Source organism: Poecilia latipinna, unplaced genomic scaffold, assembly GCF_001443285.1.
Source record: "Poecilia latipinna isolate Pla-1442-1.1 unplaced genomic scaffold, P_latipinna-1.0 Scaffold654, whole genome shotgun sequence".
Lineage (NCBI taxonomy): Eukaryota > Metazoa > Chordata > Actinopteri > Cyprinodontiformes > Poeciliidae > Poecilia > Poecilia latipinna.
The window spans coordinates 37,854-57,588 of record NW_015113270.1 but is presented as its reverse complement, the minus strand read 5'-3'; the positions used below and the strand labels follow the sequence as shown (position 1 = coordinate 57,588).

Sequence of the window (19,735 nt, the reverse complement as noted above, 5' to 3'; positions counted from 1 at the left end):
CCCCCCCCCCGCGGGGGACTTTTTTCCCGGGGGTAGGGGGGGGGGGGGGGGAAATGGAAGCTTTTTTTTTTTTTTTGTTTGTTTTTTGTTTTGTTTGTTTTTTTGTTTCTCGATCAGGCGCAGAAAAGTTTCTACATTTTCTACAAGCAATGAGTTAAGACAGAAAACTAAAAACAGAGAAGTCACTTACGCATGAACTCCAAGCAGGCGAGACATTTCCCGAGCGCCAGCACCGACCCCTGCGTGGACATTTCTCAGGCGGAAAACGGGCTGTCCCCGGCCGGGTTGTAATTCTAATAATTTCTCATCCCGTCCCAGTGGCAGCAGCAGCCGAGTCCGGTCCGTCCACACCAAAAGTCCCGGCAGACCCGCGGCCCCCAAAAGCTGGGTCACTGAGGCTTCCCAACCCACTTACCCAGCAAAAACAAAAAAAGAAAAAAAACAAAACAAAAAACTCCCAAACTGGGCCAGCAGCACCGGTGCCAGCCGTCTTCTGTGTCTCTGCTGCCTGTCAGGGGACTGGTTATTTATTCTGTGTGCTCGGTCAGCGCTGGGCACCGGGCCTGCAGAGGGACAGAGGGGCGCTCAATGAGGGGCAGCGGGGAGAAAAGAAAGGCAGGAATGGCACAGAGAGACCCAGATTCAGAGAAAGGAGGAAAGGGGCCCTTGGGAGAATTTACACGAGGAGCTTACTCACGTTAACTGGAGGAATGTCAGAGCTGCGCTCAGTCTTTACTTTGGAAACTGCTCAGTCTGCTGGAAAATCTGTATTCCAGCCCCAACTTTCCCTTATTCCTCCAACGCAGGAGGACTGGATATTGATCATTTTGGAATAACTTTGCATTAACAGATGTTTTTAGTTTTTCTTTGCAAAATTTGTAACTTCAGCCATGATATCATTCAACGTTTATGCACCACAAATCTGGAACAAACGTCCAGAAAACTGCAAAACAGCTGAAACACTGAGATCCAAATCAAGACTAAAAACCCACCTGCTGTTGAACCATAACAAAAGGAACATTACCCAATATATCTGATGTGTTTGATGATTCTAATGATGCCACTTGACAAAATACAATATCTGTTATAGCGCTTCACAACTGTTTACTATCTCATGTTTTTGTTAAACACACATTGGTAGATGATCAGTTTTTAATGATATAATGAACTTAATGTTGGTTTTAATGCTTTTATTCATTCAAAGTTATTGCTTTATATTTTCTATTTGTGTGGTTTTATTATTTTCTATGATGTCACCAATTCAAATATGAAGTTCTTATTTGTAATTACATGGTTAAACATCCAATCAGGATTATGCTGCAAGCTTGTTGGTGGACACAAAAAGGTGTGTAGTTGTAGCTAAAAACTTCTAATTATTTAATTCCTTTACAGTTTAAAATGAACATGTCACATGTTGATTTAAACACATATTTTGAATGAAAATAAGAATCTCCTGTCCATTTCCTATATCATAAGTATTTAGACTCAAATCAAACTTTTGAGCATGAATGTCTAATTTGAACACTTCAAAAGTTACCAACCTAATTCCTGTCTTTTAAGAGGTTTGCTGAATAATCGTTTCACCCTGTAAAACAAAAATGGCTGAAATGCATGTTAAAAGGTGAATGCAATCTCTTCTAGACCTGTACTTTACTTCCAGGTCATCTGTTACTATAGTTGAGCAGAAAAAAGAAAAAAACCATCATAAGATCAGCATCAGTTTCTCTTTATTGTTCATTGCATGGCCACATAAACTGGTTCTCCTCTGCACTGTGCATGATGGGACAGTCACTATGGAGATGGTGATGTCGATGGGATACATTTCAGGAGTTTACAGACACAACCCAGACCCCCGCCCCGCCCCGCCCACAGGACAGGTCGGCTGATCTCCACCAATCAGCTCCCACCTACCTGCTCCGTCTAACCTGATAAATAGATTCTGCTTTCTTAGCTTCTGTTCAGGATTGGTTCAGTGGATCAACACACAATAACAAGCCCTTCCCCTTTCCCTTAGACATTCCTGTGTTTATCATTCAGATTCAGCTTACAAAAAAACAAAACAAAAAAAAAATAAAGAAAAATAACATCATTTGGGTACAAAAATAAAATCCAAATGAAAATCTTCCAACAGGTCAAAGCCTGCTGCGTTTTCTCTTTCTTTTCTCAGACAAATAGCACAATACGTACGTCACTGGTCACAAAAGTACACCGCAAATAAGGAAAAAATAAATCCAAATAAAATAATTAAAAAACCCCACATATTAGAGAAACCATAGATCCGTCTTCCTTTGAGCCTGCGGGCGACGAGGCGCCTGGTTTGGTTCTGATCGATGGAAGTCAGGCAGCGCCTCCTCCGCCGCTCAGCTCGCCTTCCTGACCCCGTTTCTGGAAATCAGACTGAAGGAAAGAGGGAAGGGAAATCCAGAACACTGCTCTAAATATCTATATGGATTCATCTCGGCGTGAATGAGTTTGTGTGTGCGGATTCTCTCAACACAAATGTACTCGTTTGCTAACATATACAGTGTATTCCTGGTTAGAGGTGAACCAGGGGCACGCCCATCCCAGCGCTTCCTCCCCCGGCCGCCGCCGCCACGCTCACGCTTTATGTTTAACAAACTGAGAGGTGGGAGATCTGCTGCTTCTCGTGTTGCCTGCCTTTTCTTCTTTTGTTTTTATTTATGTTTTATTTTTTAACCTCCTCTTTATTTCCGTTTCAAGCCCTCAAAACTTTTAACTCTTCGATCCAGCTTTCTTTTGAGTTGTTTTTCTTTCCTTTTTGGAGACGCAGATACACACAGAGCAAAAGAGTGGGAGAGAGAGAGGGAGCGAGTGTTGTCATCGATCAGCTGCTCGCAGCACTGACAGCTGCCCCCCCGGTACGCTCTCAGCCGATCTCCTTCCACTGGCGGTAGAACTCCACGATGTTCTTCAGCTCCATGCCTGCGGACGACGCAGCCTGGGTCGCCGACTGGCAGAGCAAGAAAATAAACACCAGATCTGAGCTTCAGATGAAGAAATATTACTTCTTACCTTATAACCACAAACTTCAATACATTTCTTTAAGAGTTTATGTGAAACAAAGTAGGGCATAAGAGGTAGAGGAAAGAAAAAACTTTTTTTTTTTAATGAATAAAAATCGAAGGAGTATTAGTGGCTGTAATCTACAGCTTTTCACCCTGGAATCTCCAACTCCACCATTATATTATTTTTGGATCTAAAAAAGAATGATCCAGAGAATGTGTGTCAAACTCAAGGCCCGGGGGCCAAATGTGCCCCGCCGCAGCCCCGCATGTGGCCCTCTGGACTTCAAATTACATCAATAAGTTGATTGGAACATGAAAAAATGTAAATCAAGATATTTGATCAGTTTTCCAAGGAACTTAGAAATCATTCTGCAAAGCTGCTAAGACTTCTTAAAACTTTATCATAATAATCAGGAAATTATTACAGCAGCTGAAAGCTACTTATAACCTCTGAGCGTTTTGTACATTATGCTCTATACGTACATAAAAACTAAAAACTGAGTATTTTGTGACAAAATTAGCAGATCAAAATGTGAGATGTACAGAAAGCGAATCAGTGGACGATTTGGAAATTCTGAACGTTAAAGAGCCGAAAGAGAGTCGGACCTTCATGGCGGCAGACCGAGCGCAGAGCTCGTCCACCTCATGTCCTGTCAGGATGGTCACCATGCCGGCTGTGTCTTCGTCTCCGTTGCTCTGGGACACCGTCAGCTGTCGGCAGCTGTCCACCATCTTATACAGATGCCTGCAAACGAGGCGGATCAGAGCAGAGGAGTCAGATGGAGAAGAGGTTTCACTCAGCGAGAGACGACTGGCATGAAGTGAAGCTCACCAAGCTTCGATGTCCTGCCGCTTCAGTTTATCCCTCTCAAAAGTGCGACCCGACTCCTTCTGACAACGTATGTACCTGAAGACAGGAGATTTAGAGGAAGGACATTATTAGTATGCAACTGTAACACTGACTTATTCTAATATGTTTGCAAAAACATATTTTGACGATAGAATTTTAATCTTTAAAGAACAGTCATTTTATTGCTATTTTTTGATTAGAAAATAAAGAAAACATGAACGTTTTTAAAAGGAGGATGAATTTTTTCTTTATTATTTACCTACTTGTTCAATATTTATTGAAAATGATGCGGAAAAAAGGACAAAACTTGCAGTAATGATGCAATTCAGCTTAAACCCATTGCAAATATGCATGAAAAACATAAAAAAAAAATGCTAAAACTGGCATTTTAAATATCATTTCCATTTAAAAACATTGCTTAGCAACCCTCAGTGGATGGTCCAAACAGCCACAGGTGACAGATCCCCTCAGAAGACACTGACCTGTTTCCTTTGCGGAATTCCGACTCCAGGAAGCGGATCCCGTCTCTTGCACCACCGTTTTCCTTTTTTAGCCGATCCAGCCCGTCAATCACTGCAACACAAATAGAGCAAATATTAATAAAAACTAAAAAAAATCTAGCTTTCAGAGACCTGTAAAGTAGACTAGAAATAACCTATGACACATTTACGGACACCGGTAAACATTTGCTAACTGATCTGCGCTGCGTTTGGCTGGTGCAACATCAACGACTTCCTGACCTGTTCTTGGGATGATGATGATGAAGCAGCCGCTGCTGGCCAGGTGTCGGATGAGGTTCAGATGATGGCAGAGGGCGGCAGCGTCAGGAACCAGGTAGGGAGACATGGACGACTGAGCTTTGGGCTGCTGAAGGCTGCCCTCTAGCTGCGAGACCTCCAACTGCAGATTAGGACCAAAGAGAAGAAAGTTTTACTTTGAGTTGGTATGGAAGACCATTTCTGCCATGAAAGAAAAAACAAAAGATACGTAGGAAGTTATAATTAGGAGAATAAATGTCACAATTTTGAGATAAAACATCCTATTAACGAGAATAAAAGCCAATTTTGAGTTTTAAAGTCATAATTTTAACTTCTTCAAAGTAATAATTTTAAGATGCAAAGTAAATTATGAGATTCAGTCATAATTACGAGACCAGAAGTCATTACTTTGACTTTGAAAGTCAATTTCTACTTTAAAGTCATAATTTTGACTTTCAAAGTTATAATTATGAGACAGAAAGTTGCGCTGTTTCTTTAAGGAGATTTGCTACAGTATCTCAAAATTATAACTTTAAAACTCAAAATTATGACTTCCTGTTGGACTTTTATTTTTTCGTTCCTGGCGGAAATGGATCTCCATAAGTTGGCACTAATTCAACAACATTAAAATATTGTTGGAACAGATATTTCAAACTGCGGCGCCTGTGCGGTGTTCCTGCTTTGATTTTAGCTAGAGGCTGATAAATAACCTGCAGTCGAAGTTGGGCCATGTCCCTCATCAAACGATTCCGACGGGCCTCCTCTTCCGCCTGGACAAATCACAAATAAAAATATTTTATAGAATAAACATAAGTATTTGTTGTATTATTTCAGGGTTGGGCTGTGGGTGTGCGTGTTCAGCCGTCGCTCACCATCCTGAACTGGGCCTTCGCCTGCTGCACCAGATTGTCCTGCTCCGATTGGCTGATGCTGGTAAAGATTCCTGCCTCGGGGTTGAAGTGCAGCACGTTGCCTTGGAGATTTGTTAGGAAGTGGCCAAAACTGCGAATGCAACACACTCGCAACACACACTGAAGAAAAAAGGAGAGAAAAGGAAAGAGTTTGCATTTATTGTTTCACATTTTAACTGAAACACACTTAGATTGACATTTAGACGCCTGCTAGCAGATATTTGTTCATATTTAGTATTTGCTGGAACATTTGATGCATTTTTTTTTCTGATAAAAGAGCAGAAGCTTCTCCACACTGAATACTTGTGAGAAAGTCGCAGCTTCACAGTGCAGATGGTGAAAATGGTGAATGTATTTTCTGTGAAGTAGAATCTGTTCACAGCAGTCGACATAAATGAATCTGAAATATGTAATTTGGGCTTGATTATATAAAAACATGCAGATCGCTTCCTCCGCTCTGCTGAAAATGTTTTAACTGTTTTTAAAAAATTTATTTTATTTACTAAATGAGGCAGTGTTTTTCCATCACAACTCCACACCAGAGCTGCAGCACAAAGCATCTGGAAAGAATTCACAGCGCTTCACTTTTTCCACATTTTGTATGTCGCAGTCTTATTCCAAACTGCGTTAAGTATTTTTATTCCCTCAAAATTCTACACAGAAATATCCCGTTATCACAATGTGGATTTTTTTTTCTTCTAATTTCTTAAAAATAGAAATCAATGAAGCTCAAAATTGAGCCGTTTTCATTTATCATCCCAAATGTTTCTAAACTTACATGGTGCTAAGATCAATGTATCTACATGGTCAACAACTGCTGACATTACACAACGCCAAATGGTAACTTATATTTTTTGAACCTCTGTGGTTCAAAAAAACACTGAAATGTTCTCCCCTCCCACCAAAATACTGATGACTAGGAAAACAAAAACAAAGTTATCAAATTTGATTTTGATTTTATCTTTCAGTAGAAGAAATATGGAATCATTTCTAATGATGTCATATTCGGTACATATCTGGAGCGTACCTCCTGCAGGGGACTGAGGGAGGCGTTGCGGCGACTGAAATCCAGCCGGCGGTGAGCGACGCTGAGCGCAGGCAGGTGCCGCAGCGCCACATCCTCAGGCAGCAGCAGAGTCGGGCTCAAACCCGGCTGTTCGCACTCCTTTAACATCTCTGTCACCTCCGAGTTCAGCCCCAAATCTGCACCACACACACACACACAACAAAATAAAAACATAGATTTTTCCAGGTTTCATCACAAATTGAAGGTAGCACCATTTAACTTTGGTTTCCAGATTTAATTTGCATTTTTGAGGCACCTAAAAATAAATGCCACAGCAGCACAGAAATCAACTGGATTCAGATAAGTGAACCTTTTTAGCTGCTGTGATGAGTAACTGCTGAATTAACTAATAGGATTAATTGTGATTAATCAATTACATAATAAGTTAATGGTAGTTAACTTGAGTATACAGATGTAATATATATACAGTTTCATTTTCACCTGGTTCAAATTCTGAATAAAAAGCTCCTGTTAAACCCTTATGGACAGCATCCGATGATCAATTAGCTAATCCTAAAATTAATAATCAGATCAGTGACACACTATTGGTGCTAAGTCAAGAAGAAAGGACTGAGCTTTTCACATGCTGATGTTAAAAGTATGTTTGCATCCTTTGCTACAAATGATCAAGCGTTCACCAGAGGAATGCTGCATCATTGGATTTTAGACAGTAAAATGTTTCTTAGTTAAAAAAGAAACTGAATTATTTGTTTGCTTGCATCTTTTAATACATTTCTAATTTTGTACAAAAAAAAGGCTTTGGTGGTTAAATGAAAAATCAGCAGGCCATTTTTTTAATCCATTAACTGTCGGAATAATTCGATTAAATAAAATAACTGTTAGTTGCAGCCCTAGTGATCTCACCAGCCTCCAGCAACTTGCTGCCGTCTGGAAGAAGGTTCAGCAGAACCGACAGACGGTTCCACAAGCTCTGCGAACTCTGCAGAGAAAGCAGATCATCCCAGTGAGAAAGACAAACACTTTCATTGCAGCAATAAAACAGGTGTGTTAATGTGTCGGCTCACCTGTGCACACATGAGGATTATATCTGTGTTCGTCCTGAGCCAATCAACAAAGACCTTCACCACCTGCATCAAGCCCTGATTGGACAGAATCTCCAGTTTCTCCAGCAGGGTTTTTTCACTGTGGGCGCTGTGCTGACTTTCCTCCGAGTCCGAGTCCAGGTCTAGTGGAAAACAAGACAGATCAATAAAACCAAGTTATTTTGTCGAGCTATTATGTAGTTCAGAACTGTGAAGTGGAAGTGAAATGACAATAACAGTTCTCAACAGGTACAAGCCACACCTTTCAGATTTCTATCTATAAAGAATCACCAAATTTGCATTAAACTCAGCAGGAAATCAACTGGACTGGGCTGTGGAGTGGACTTTAACTGGGCCAAACACTTAAACATGTTCAGAAAAATAATTAAGCCAAAATTATACAAAATATAATATAGATCTGCTGTTGGCCACACCCCCAACCCCCTGAACTCAACATTTACACTTGCACATGAAAATGGTTGCAAACAGATCCGCAATTATACAACCATACATCTATGAAAAGCAGAAGTGGAGCCTCCTGCACAACCAACAAGAATGGAGCAAGTGGTTTCTGGATGGTAAATCAACAACAAAACACATATTTTTTCCAGCAGCCATTGTACAGTTAGTAGGTGTCGGACAGGGCTTGGTTGGCGTTGCTAGGTAACGGCACAGAGTGACTCAACAATCTAAATATTTTTGAAACGGCTCATTTTCCAGACACCAAAAAACAAGAACTCATTGCCAAAAAAACAGCTGAGTGCTTATTCTTAAAAGCTTGGACTGTTTTTGGAATCAGTAAATGGAAGAACAAAAACGTGGAAAATGTGAATTTTGCATATTAAAATCAGACATTTTAAGCCTGAACTAAGGAGGCTGGATGTACACTACCATTGTCGTTGGTTCCATTGGCAGTGCCGGGGTTCAGGTCGCGGTGTGAGTCTCCAGGCGGAGGGGGAGCCTCCTGGGAGGGCGGGGCGGAGGTGTCAGTGGGGGTGGAGCCTGAGGCGGCCTGAGGCCTCAGCAGCATGTTGCTGAAGGTGGGTGCGAGGCGGAAGCAGCGTTTGGACTGGAAGAGCTGGGAGGACATGGCCTGCAGGTTGCTGCTGATGCTGGAGTCGCTCTGCGTGAGGGGCCCGTTGGTGCTGGGCGGGGCCTCGCCGTCACGATCCCCGCCTTCCTCCCTGGGTTGCTCCACTTCTTCCTCCTGCTGCTCCCGGGCCGGACCCTCGGTGCTGTCTGAGTTTTCTGTGTCCTCTATGTCCTCCAGGTCTGAGCAGGACTCCTGGCTGTTCATGTCCGAGTCAGTCTCCACGTCGAAAGCGGTCCCTCCCTCCTCTTCCTCAGAGCCACTCTCCCAGCTGCCTTCCTCACCCAGGCCGTCCCTCTTCGTCTCCTTCTTCACAGACGAAGGGTTGAGCGGTTCATCTACTGGCGTCCCCCCTGTGGAGTCAGCACGCACCCTCCCTCCTTCATCGTCTTCCTCGTCTTCTTCGCTCTCGAATCCTTCGCTCAGGTCGCTTTCGTCCTCCCCTTGTCCGCCTTTATGCGCGCAGCGGCGGCGCCGCAGCCGAGATAGGCGGGTGTACTTCTTCTTCTGTCTCTGCTTCTCCTCCTCTGCCTTGTGCTGATCTTCTTCGCTGCTCTGCTTTTTGACTCGGACCCGCTCACGGCCATCTTCATCCTTATCCTCCTCATCCTCCTGCTCCAGGGAGCCGTTCTGCAGAGGCCTCTCCTCTGACGGATCCACTTCTGCAGCTGACATATCCCTCACTTCAAGGTCATCTGGGTCAGAGAAGAAACATGCTTGATTTTAGTTTGGTTAAAATATGTCACATTTCAAGAAAGATGAAACTAGAAGCTGTTTTTGACATTCTACCAAGGGAAAACTTAAAATATAACTAGGCTTTAAATCGACAGAGCTGAACAAACACCCTGAAGTCGATGTTTCCTGACTCACCTGCAGCGTCGGTGTGCAGCGCAGGAACCTGGCTCTCCCCCTCCTCTAGTTCAGCCTGCAGCCGGATGTTCACGTGGTTCACCAGGTGGGAGAACAGAGCCAGCGTAAACGCTATGGACGCGCTGTACTGCTTAGATCCTTAAACAAAACAAGGTTTGTTAGAAGTGAAAAGGTGAATGAAACTGAAACTGTGTGTAGTAAACCAAGTTAATGGTTTATAATCATTTTGTAGCTACTCTTGTTCATAATGATACAAAGAAGACTTTTACTCATCGGGAACAATTTGCACTTTATGGTCCAGGAACACATTTCTATCATATCTGCAGCTCTCTGTAGCTACGTGGCAACAACATCTCAAATATGCACACAACCAGTTTGCTCTGCATATCGGAGGCACTTCTCTTCCTCTTCTAGCTTTGCAAAGGGAAGAATGTTTTATTTAGAGCCTAACCCTATTTTAAAACCAATTAATCAGATAAAAAACTAGCACATTCTGCAGATTTTTCATTAAAACCACTTGAACCTTTTCATACAAGATTAGAAATATATTAAAAGATGCAAATACACAAATAATTAATTTATTTTTTAAATAACAAAAGTAAACATTTTGTTGCCTAAAAGTACAGTTTGGCTCAGTTACTGTGTGAGTAATTCGTCCTTTTAGAGTCTACATACTATTTGATCACTAAATTAGTTGACGATTATTTAAATAACAATGGACACCGATCCATTTTCAAAAACGGCTAAAAAACAACAAATGTTTAGGAGTGGAAAAAATATTAAAATACAGACATAAAATTAAATATTTTATTTGGAAATGTTTTATAGTTGAGGCAGAATTTAATTGTATTTTGGGGATTTTACTGCAGTGTTCATGTTTTTGTTTGCTTTGAGGCAGATTTCTTCCATCCGTCGACTAATTAGCAGGTAAACAAATATATATGCCAATTGTCCTAATCGTTTAATAAAACGGGTGGTTAAGAGATTTGGATGTCAGAAACTGGAAATAAATGTTGAAATTCTGACAACTTTTCTTTTTAACTGAAACATTTTTCAGCTAAAAACTTGGGACTGTTTGCAAAGAGATGAAGGAACAAATTGGAAAAAAAATTATATAATGAAATCTGCTTATTTCTTATTTTTGTGTTCAACTGAAAAATGACTAAGTAAATAAATTAAAATAACCAGGTGGAAAAATATTTTTTTAAAAACACACAAACACACCTCCTCTCTTAAGGCTGTGTACGACCATCAGGCATGTGACCACCATCTTGAAGATGAGGTTGTCGGGCAGAACAGGGTATGAACTGTCGCTGTGCTGCGTCTGCTCCTCCTCTTCCTCACTCGGACAGGGTGGAGCGCCTCCGTGTGTCGGAGCCGGAAGGTAAAACAGAACCAGGTTGAAGTCCTCCAGCACCGACTGGCAGAGCGAAGTCAGCTCCGTCTCCATCAAGCTTCATTGGAAGCAAAGCGAAAACAAAAAGCAAAGGGTTGGCGGGTCACAGCTTACAGAACATGTTTCTGATGCACAAGGCAGGTTAGAAACTATAGACAGACTCTTCACTGGTGCTACAACAGAGAATAAAGCCAAGAAGGGAAATAAAAAGTACGGCAGCTCAGAGACTGACCTGTTTTTAGGCTGCAGTAGACTCTGAAGGTACATGAAGCTCACCAGGACACGCTTAATGTCTTTGGATCTATGTAGAAACAAAAAAAATACATTATGAGTTTTTATTATTCTGATTTAAACAGGAAATTCTTTAGTGACACAAAGGCAAGAATAATCGTAGAAAAACAAGCCACCATCTCTGATTCTACAAAAAAGAATAGACAAAAGTTGATTTTCTTTGTGCACGGAAGAGGAAAGGATGGCAAAGAAGTAAATACTAACTGCTAGTTAATCAAAATCATCATTTAATGTTTCCAGATGGTAAAAGAATATAGTTTTACTTGAATAAGACCCAATAGAGACCAGAACAAACAGACTAAAAATCAGTTTCTACCCAAGAGTTGCCCTGAAAATGGCAAATTCATCCAAACTCTTATCATCATTCTTAACAACCCGGTTGTTTCTACTTTATATCCTTAATAAACTCATTTATTTATTTGCACTGCCTTTGAGAGTTGCTATTTTTTTCAAACTTTTTTTTTTGCACAATGACAATGAGAGGCTGTTTTTTTTAGCTTTTAAAGGCTTCTTTGTTGACAGAGTGAAGATGGAAAAGAATAGATTTTCACCAAACACTTTGCTATTTTGACAGATTTTTCAAGAAAACTTTAAACCAAAAATGACTGAGTCAAAAAAAACAAAACAACAAAAAAAAGCTGCATCTTGGGACTCGTCATCACCTTTGCCGAGACGGAGACAGCTTCTTCATTTCCTGTTTCTTCACCTGGTGGTACATCTTGGCAGCTTTGTCGAACAGACGCTTCAGGTTGCCGTAGGCCCCCTCAAACGGAGTATCTGATTGGATGCTGAGGACAGAATAAATATTCGTTTAGCCTCATGTTAAAAAAATGTTTAAAACTGGAGGTTATGGACCCTCACCATCGTAGGTAGTAGTAGGTTGCTTCCACATTGTAGAACTTGCTTCCTGCCAGTGTTCCCAGCTGGTTAAAAGGCATTCCTGCAGAATGGCAGAAAGGTGGTTCAGATTCATAACCGGTCATTGTAGCCCTTTATTCACTCAACTACACGGACGAATGGACCCCAGCTTGGCTCTTTTTGAGGACAACTCAAGTCAGAGGCCACATTCACACTGCACGTCTGAACAGCCCTATTCCAATCTTTTCACCCCCCAAAAATCTGATCTGTGCCAATTTTTATGTCACTGATGTGAGAAATGCGCCATAATTCTGCACCAGAGAAGGACGACATATGCCTGTCAAGATAACAAATTTTGCCGGATGATAAATTGTCCCAGTATTTATTGCAATAAACAATAATATTGTTGTTTTGAGACCATTTTCAAGTGATGTATTGATAACAGCATAATAGTGCAAGTTCACCCTCTCAAACACTAGTTTAAAGACATTTTAAGTATCCAAAGTAAAAAAAAACAAACATAATAAATAAAATGGAAATAAAAACTGCAAACATCCAAATGTTAAAATTAAAAAAAATATTAATCAGAATGGAAATGATCAATCTCAATTTCATCTATCATGTGATTAATTGATTAATTGCTTATTGTGACGGGCTAAGCCAGACAGCATATAATCAGACGGACACAACGGCTGAAAATTACGCATCACATTACAGTCCCACCACTCCTGGTCCGACTCCACATCCAGACAGACTTCTCTACTGAAGCTGCAGTGAATGCTCCACTAAAGGTTGCTGCTGCTAGCTGTGCCTTTCTGTTATTACCTTCCTTGGTCTAGATAAGTTTTATCCTGTCGACTCCTGTTGCTGAACAACTTTAAAACTATCCATAAATGGTGGCGTCTATTTTTACTTCCATAAACAGACTGATGCTGCTGCGTGATGTCAACGTTCTTCTTCTGCACATCCAGGTCGCTTTGGGGTCGTTAACCGTTCACACAGAAGTCTCATTGTTGTTTTTAATTAGTAAAATGAACAAATGCAAAGGAATTGAAGTCAAATCATGAATCATGACTCACCAACATGGGGCATGACAGACAAGGCTTGGTGGTAAAATCTCTCTGCCAGCTGCTCAGCTTCCACTCCAGCAAGTTCATTCTGATAGCGCGCTGGTGACCAAACCAGATTACCAAACATTATTGAAAACATACAGACAACAAATGAGCAAAACTGTGAAAACTCTACTTTTATTAAATTCTGACATTTCTAATAACTGAATAAACGTTATTCCTCTTCTCAGACAGCCTGTTCTCACTTCCTTCTATAACACCAGGCCAATTTTCCCACGCACCGGCGATGACACCCACTGGCTGCCTCACACCTCTACAGACATGGAATAGAGATGAGCCGATCTAAATATGCTATTAACATGTTATTACCCAGATCTCCGAGGTAGACCAGACAGCGATGACACGCCATCTGAGCCCACTCCATCTCTCTAGAAGAGGCCGACACGGGTTTCTTCCGACCTGTTGGAAATAATTAGACTTCAAGTCAAAACTGAAGTGAAGTTAGTTCCAAAGAAAGAAGCTAAAACCCCATCAGAGGGTTTTAGAATTAAAAAATGTGGCTTGATGAGCAATAAAAACTGTAAATGCTGATAAAAACCCCAAACAGAATCCGTACTAGATATAATCCTGATTCAGAAACTAGCCAGTAGTTTGACCTGAAGAAGCTTTTTGAGGAATAAAACTACTGATTCAGACTTTGAAGTCTGAAGGATTCAGCAAATGAATCAGCAGACATGCAGCTGAAGCTGCAGGACAAATTTCACGGCCCCTGAACTCCAGCGACAGTCATTATGTCTTTCAAAGCAAAACGCAAACTTATAGAATCAGGAGAAGAAAAATCTGAACTGAGATATTATATAGATTTATCATACAGAAATAAAGAGCAAACCACTTAATCTGAAAAATGTTTGGACAAAAATGTATTCCATGAAGTGATTTTAATGGTTCATAGATTTTACAAGCAGTGACTTTGTAAATAGATCCATTAAAATGAAACAAGAGAAGTAAAATAACTCTTAAATGACATTGGTGTCTCTGGTGAATTTTAGTCTAGGTTTTTCCAAAAATACCCAAACTGAAGCCAGAAATGATTAATCTAAAGCTTTATGTGTTTTTGTTTAGGGAAGAATTCAACGTTTGAGATCTCACCGATCAGAGGATCAGTGACGTGCGTCCAATCAATGCAGTCCTGCAGCTCCAGCTGGTAATGTGATTGGATGTAGAGCAGCAGATGTTGGTAGAAACCCACGCCGGCGATGAGGTGCGTTCTGTAGGCGCACTCCAGGGCACTGCGGCTGTGGATGTGCTGAAAGCAACAGGAAGAAAAAATGAGGTAGGAGCAACATGAAGAGCTAAAAATGCAAAATGGAGGGAGAAAAGTAACAAAAAACTAAAGTCATATACAGATATGTTTAATATCATATACAGATATGTCAAAACTCCTTCATAATGTGTTACACACAAACTCAAGTTTATACTTCTTGTTGTGTTTTCTCACGTCAGACTTAAATCTAGACATGGACCCGATTTAATCCAGAACTGGAACAGATTTAATCCAGAAATGGAGCAGACCTTAAAACCAGATCTGAAACATATTTAATCCAGATATGAAACATTTTGGTAACACTTTTTTGAAGGGGGTTGAATAAGACTGTCATGACACTGTCATAAACATGACATAACACCTGTCATGAACATGAATAAGCCTTCATGAATATTTATGACTGTTGTCATAAAGCATCATTCGGTAAATTATGACATTTTTAATACAAAGTTGACATTATTTAAAATGTCTTTGTTATGACAAATTGACATTTACCAAGAAATCATTACTGATATAAATTTGTTATAAAAGTATTACTGATTGCACTTTAAAAATTAGGTAACTTTATGTTATTAAAGGTAAAGTTTAAACAGTAATGATTTTTTGGTTAATGTCAAGTTGTCATAACAAAGACATTTTGAATAATGTCAACTTTGTATTAAAAGTGTCATAATTTACCGAATGACGCTTTATGACAACAGTCATGAATATTCATGAAGGCTTATTCATGTTCAAGTGTCATGTCAGTCTTATTCAACCCCCTTCAAATAAAGTGTTACCAACAGATTTAATCCAGGTCTGAAACAGATTTAAATTTAGAACAAGAATAGTTTTAATCCAGACCTGGAACAGACTTAAACCTAGAATTAGAATACATTTTAGTCCAGACGCGGAACAGATTTAATCCAAACTGGGTAGGAATCCTGTGTGTCGCTCTGTTAATCTATATAATTCCAACAGCTGCTTTGTCACCAAAGAGACATTTCCACAGCTGCTGAGTGACTTTTTGCCATCTTACCTTTTTGTTCGTCTTGATAACCTGGATGACCTCATAGTAAACCTTCCTCCAGAGCAGCTCCTCGGCCTTACGGCCGTAGTCAACAGGATGCAGAAACATTAATTTCACACAAAGCTCTCTCAGCCTAGGAAAAACAAAAACATACAACAGATGAACACACGGATAGCTTTATGCAACAGTTGGAGGTGTTGCTACAAGAAAATGCAACCACAGCTCCTAATTATCATTATTTTTTTATTTTATGGAGACAAAAATTAGGCTGAACAACAGGCAACATGAGATATACATAGCTGTTGCTAAAATCCAGTCTATTCACAGAAGAAGTCAACATGTCAGGCAGTTAGAGACAAATGGTATGTTGGGGAAAGCGCCATAAATTAGCCAAAACTTGCTGCAGTCCCATTATGCATCAAACCTGAGAGAAGCTTAATCTAGATGACTCAACAGTAAGCAATATCAGCCAATTAGCTTTTTAAATTTAAAAATAATATATTAAGTATGTCTTTAATGCTTTTCAGTCAGGATTTTGACCAAAACAGCACTAAGAGTGCAATGACAAGTACTGATGGTGTCACAACAAGTAAGTAACATATTTCTGCAGCAACTTTCACAGTCATATAGTTCACAAAATGATTCAGAAAGGCAAAACGATTGAAACAAAAACAAAACATTAAACAATAAAAACGCTATAGATCTGTTAGTTTTATTAGACCTCGTTCATAAGAGGATTGCCACCCAAATGTATCTACAGATACTTAAACATTTAAGTGTGTCACAAATGTCTCTAATTCTTGATGGTCTAATGAATAAATAAGACAAGTCTGACTGTCTGAACTTCCTTTAAAACAGGAAGTGCTGCAGAGTGACGGTGCATTTGTATAAAACCAGTCACCATTCAGCCTGTAAAGTTTCGGTGAGAGCAGATCTGGACATACTTGTTCCGCAGGCTGATGTTCTCCGGCTTGAAGACTTCTCTGTAGGATGACTTACTGCCGATGATGACATCCAGCTTGTGCACAGACTCCACCACAGCCCTGGATGAAAAGCATTACTGTCATCACATGAATCACCAGAAGTAGCAGTTTGTCACGCAACAAATGTCCTGAAATGTTAAAAAGCTGCAACCCTTTCTGTTTCATTTCTCTGCAACAGGATGAATGACACACGACAGCCAGCTTACGTTCATCAGAGGAAAAAAAGAACCTCATGACAGAGTCAGGTGCAGTTTCAGCTACTAGCATAGATGTATCTTAAACATAACTATCAACAACAGAAACCATCAGACTCGTTTAGACATTTTACTAGCTCATCGGTTAGCTCGACGAAAACGGCCTCGTCCACTCACCTGTAAAGCCGCTTGATAAGAAGGACTTTCGCCTCGGGCTCGCTGTCCTGACCCGGTCCGCTCATATTAGCGACAGGCCGGCAGTTCCACCACACTGCGGGGTCACCGTTTCATTCGGGCCTCTCGACGGAACAGCTGTCGCGGTTATTCGGCTCTGTTCCCCGTTAGTGACAACTGTGTTGTTAGCCAGCTAGCGTTAGCTCCCCGCTTAGCTTTCCCTGTGTTCCCTGAGAGTCTCTTTCTGTCTCTTGAATCCTTTGGCCAACCCCCCTCCACCCATCCGTCCAGAAAAGTGGGTAGGAAGGGGTCCCCGGAGCCTTACGGTTCTTCCAGTCAGCTAAAAAGCTCTATTATCCCTTTTGTGTTATTTTCCGTTCCGGCCATCGCTACGAAGGCGGCCATTATTCATAGCAAGCACTGACCGCCTGAATATCGCGAGAGTTCAAAAACAAAATTACGAGATTACAGAAGTGAGACGTCAACAACTTCGCCATATTGGTAAGGGAAGACAAGTTGAAAAAGACCAGCTTTAGCCTTTAACAGCGGTCACGACACGTGCATTTCTGATGGTCTTTAAGTGTATTGCGTTCCAACAATATACAACGACTTGTATCGATATGTACACGACGGCATACTGGGCAGACCCATTAAACCACGTAAACTTCATAAAATTTGAATTATCAAACAAGTTTTATTTGGTCAAGAGTGAATTTTAAAATTCCTCCTAAGTGTAAAGCGAAGAATGTGTAAAGCAAAATAAATAAAAATACAAAGATATTACTCAAACACAGGTTTCCTCCCGTTGTCCTTGCACAGCTGATAAAAGTTGTGTTTCACATTGTTCACCGTTATGTACTTTTCTCTTTCAAGAACGCTTGCATTGCACACTTCAGCAACAAGGCATTTTTAAGGAATGTTTAACATCTATTAAGTAGGCATATCTAGACTGAGATCCTGGAATGGAGAGCTGTCCATGGTGCTGCAGTGGCTCAGTTTCAACTTACTGCTAAGAAAGATTAAAGGTTTCCTATCTTGCTGCTATTTGTGTTTTAGTAAGTGATGATTTTTTGCGAAACTGGCCAATCAAAGGTCTGTTTGAAATTCTCCATCAGCTACTTTACATCATATTTTAATAAGTATTTGTAAATTAATTCAGTGACCTCTAATATACTTTATGATTTTTTTTCAGTAACCGTGAGTCAATTTTGACAATATATATGGTATAACTGGTGCTATGTAGTTCAGTATATCTGAGTGGAATCATCTTGTAAGCCACATCTGAACCTTTCTTATAAAGAAACTGCATGACATTTTCACTGTAGAGCTGTTAAGGCAGTCATAAAAGCTGTATGTCTCTAAAGACTTGCATAAGTTGATAGCTATTATTACTTTTAGGTTTTCAATTGCTTTGTAATTTCTCCTACTTGTCAGCAGAGGTCTGCAAAGATATGCATTATTGTGCATCCCTATAATCCATGGCTAGAGCTGGAGAGACATGATTTCCTTTAAGGTTTGGCCAGTTACAATGGGAAAATGTAATAAAACATGAAAATAATTTCTGCACTAAAGACTGGGATAATTCTTTTTGCTTGATATGTGCAGATCTGTTAATAGTCCTGTTTTTGTTTCCATTAAAAAATGAACAAAAAATGATCTTACTGTCACATCATTTCAGGATATTAGAGAACATTTAATAAAAGGTAACATCATTGCACTGTTTGGTGTTATTAGACATCTAAGATGGAAATCAGGACATAAAATGTCCCCTAAAAGGAGACTGAACACTTTACAAGTGTTCCTGCTGGGTGAACCATGCTCTTCCACTGTGTTGTATTCTTCCAGTTCTTTCTAATGTCACGTGTTGCCAGACTGCCTGAAGGTCTCCAGGCGATCAGCATTGGGAGGGTAGCACCCTGACAAGCATGCTGTGTTCTGCTGAATCCCCTCATCCTGGGTCCATCATCACCCTCGGCACACTGGCTGGGGACAGCATGAAGAAACGATCAACTCAGCTCCTCTGAGAGCAGAATCACAGAAGAAAAACGTCTGTTGCTGCGGGTGAGTGGGGATCGTTATGCAGCTCCAAACAGGAGAAACTCACTGTGAGGTTTTCACACATCCAAACACTGGATGGATTGAGTCAGCATGAAGAAAAAAACCCTGATCCATGGGATTTGTTAAAATCAGTCTGTCTTTAAGTGTCTACATCATTCCAACTTGGCATTGTTGCATCTTTCTACGTTCTGCTTCAGAGTTGCAAACTGCTTTCGTAGAGTTGGTCACAGTGATGACAATCAGGTAATTTTCACCTCTTTGCTACTTTCTCTCATAAATCTAGCGAAAGCAACAAGGGCGAACTTAGTTTTTCTTCAGACAGAGATTTTGATTTTGGATTTTTTTTTTATTTCAATAAATAATAAAGATAAAGATTGTACATGTATTACTTTTCCTCAGATATGCCGATTAAAACATAAAATATCATGAAATTCAAGATCAAACTGTCACTTTAGTTTTTTTTATTATTGTTTTTTTTTTATTCTAGATGGTTTGTGCTGCCTGGAGTGCTGATATAGTTTTATTGTGTGTTGTTTTATTTTTATCTATGCACAGGGAGAACATGCAAACTCCATGCTGTAAGAGCTAAGGACCTTTTTGCAGGTCTGATAACTGCGCCACTGTCCAGCCTCTTTATTTTATAATAAAGTATTTAAATTCAACTCCTTGATTTAAAAACAACACACTACAAGGTAAGAATTCAAATATCTTTTTATTTATTAATTTAATTATGTATTTCTATCTCCGCTGTCACCCACCCGAAA

The 19,735-nt window shown here is 40.3% G+C and overlaps 2 protein-coding genes across 2 annotated transcripts in view; both read right to left on the bottom strand.

The window, feature by feature from the left end:
- The window catches only part of paqr6 (progestin and adipoQ receptor family member VI), a 28,199-nt gene extending 27,710 nt beyond the window's left edge, over window positions 1–489 (bottom strand). The window contains exon 1 of the mRNA XM_015043867.1: window positions 191–489. Coding sequence (XP_014899353.1) covers window positions 191–251 — 61 coding nt within the window. The 5' untranslated portion in view covers window positions 252–489. The remainder of the gene's footprint in view (window positions 1–190) is intronic.
- Window positions 490–1,705: 1,216 nt separating this feature from the next.
- Window positions 1,706–17,353, bottom strand: smg5 (SMG5 nonsense mediated mRNA decay factor). The gene is made up of 22 exons (XM_015043865.1): window positions 16,917–17,353; window positions 16,507–16,605; window positions 15,572–15,695; window positions 14,379–14,535; window positions 13,599–13,688; window positions 13,239–13,328; window positions 12,163–12,241; window positions 11,964–12,089; window positions 11,243–11,311; window positions 10,839–11,068; window positions 9,615–9,752; window positions 8,546–9,439; window positions 7,637–7,797; window positions 7,476–7,551; window positions 6,573–6,748; window positions 5,507–5,665; window positions 5,345–5,404; window positions 4,617–4,776; window positions 4,359–4,449; window positions 3,859–3,933; window positions 3,633–3,771; window positions 1,706–2,971 (listed from the first exon to the last, which is right to left on the bottom strand). Exons 1-22 carry the CDS (start codon window positions 16,979–16,981, stop codon window positions 2,888–2,890), a joined length of 3,342 nt encoding a protein of 1,113 aa, XP_014899351.1. The 5' UTR covers window positions 16,982–17,353; the 3' UTR covers window positions 1,706–2,887.
- Between the last annotated feature and the right edge of the window lie 2,382 nt (window positions 17,354–19,735).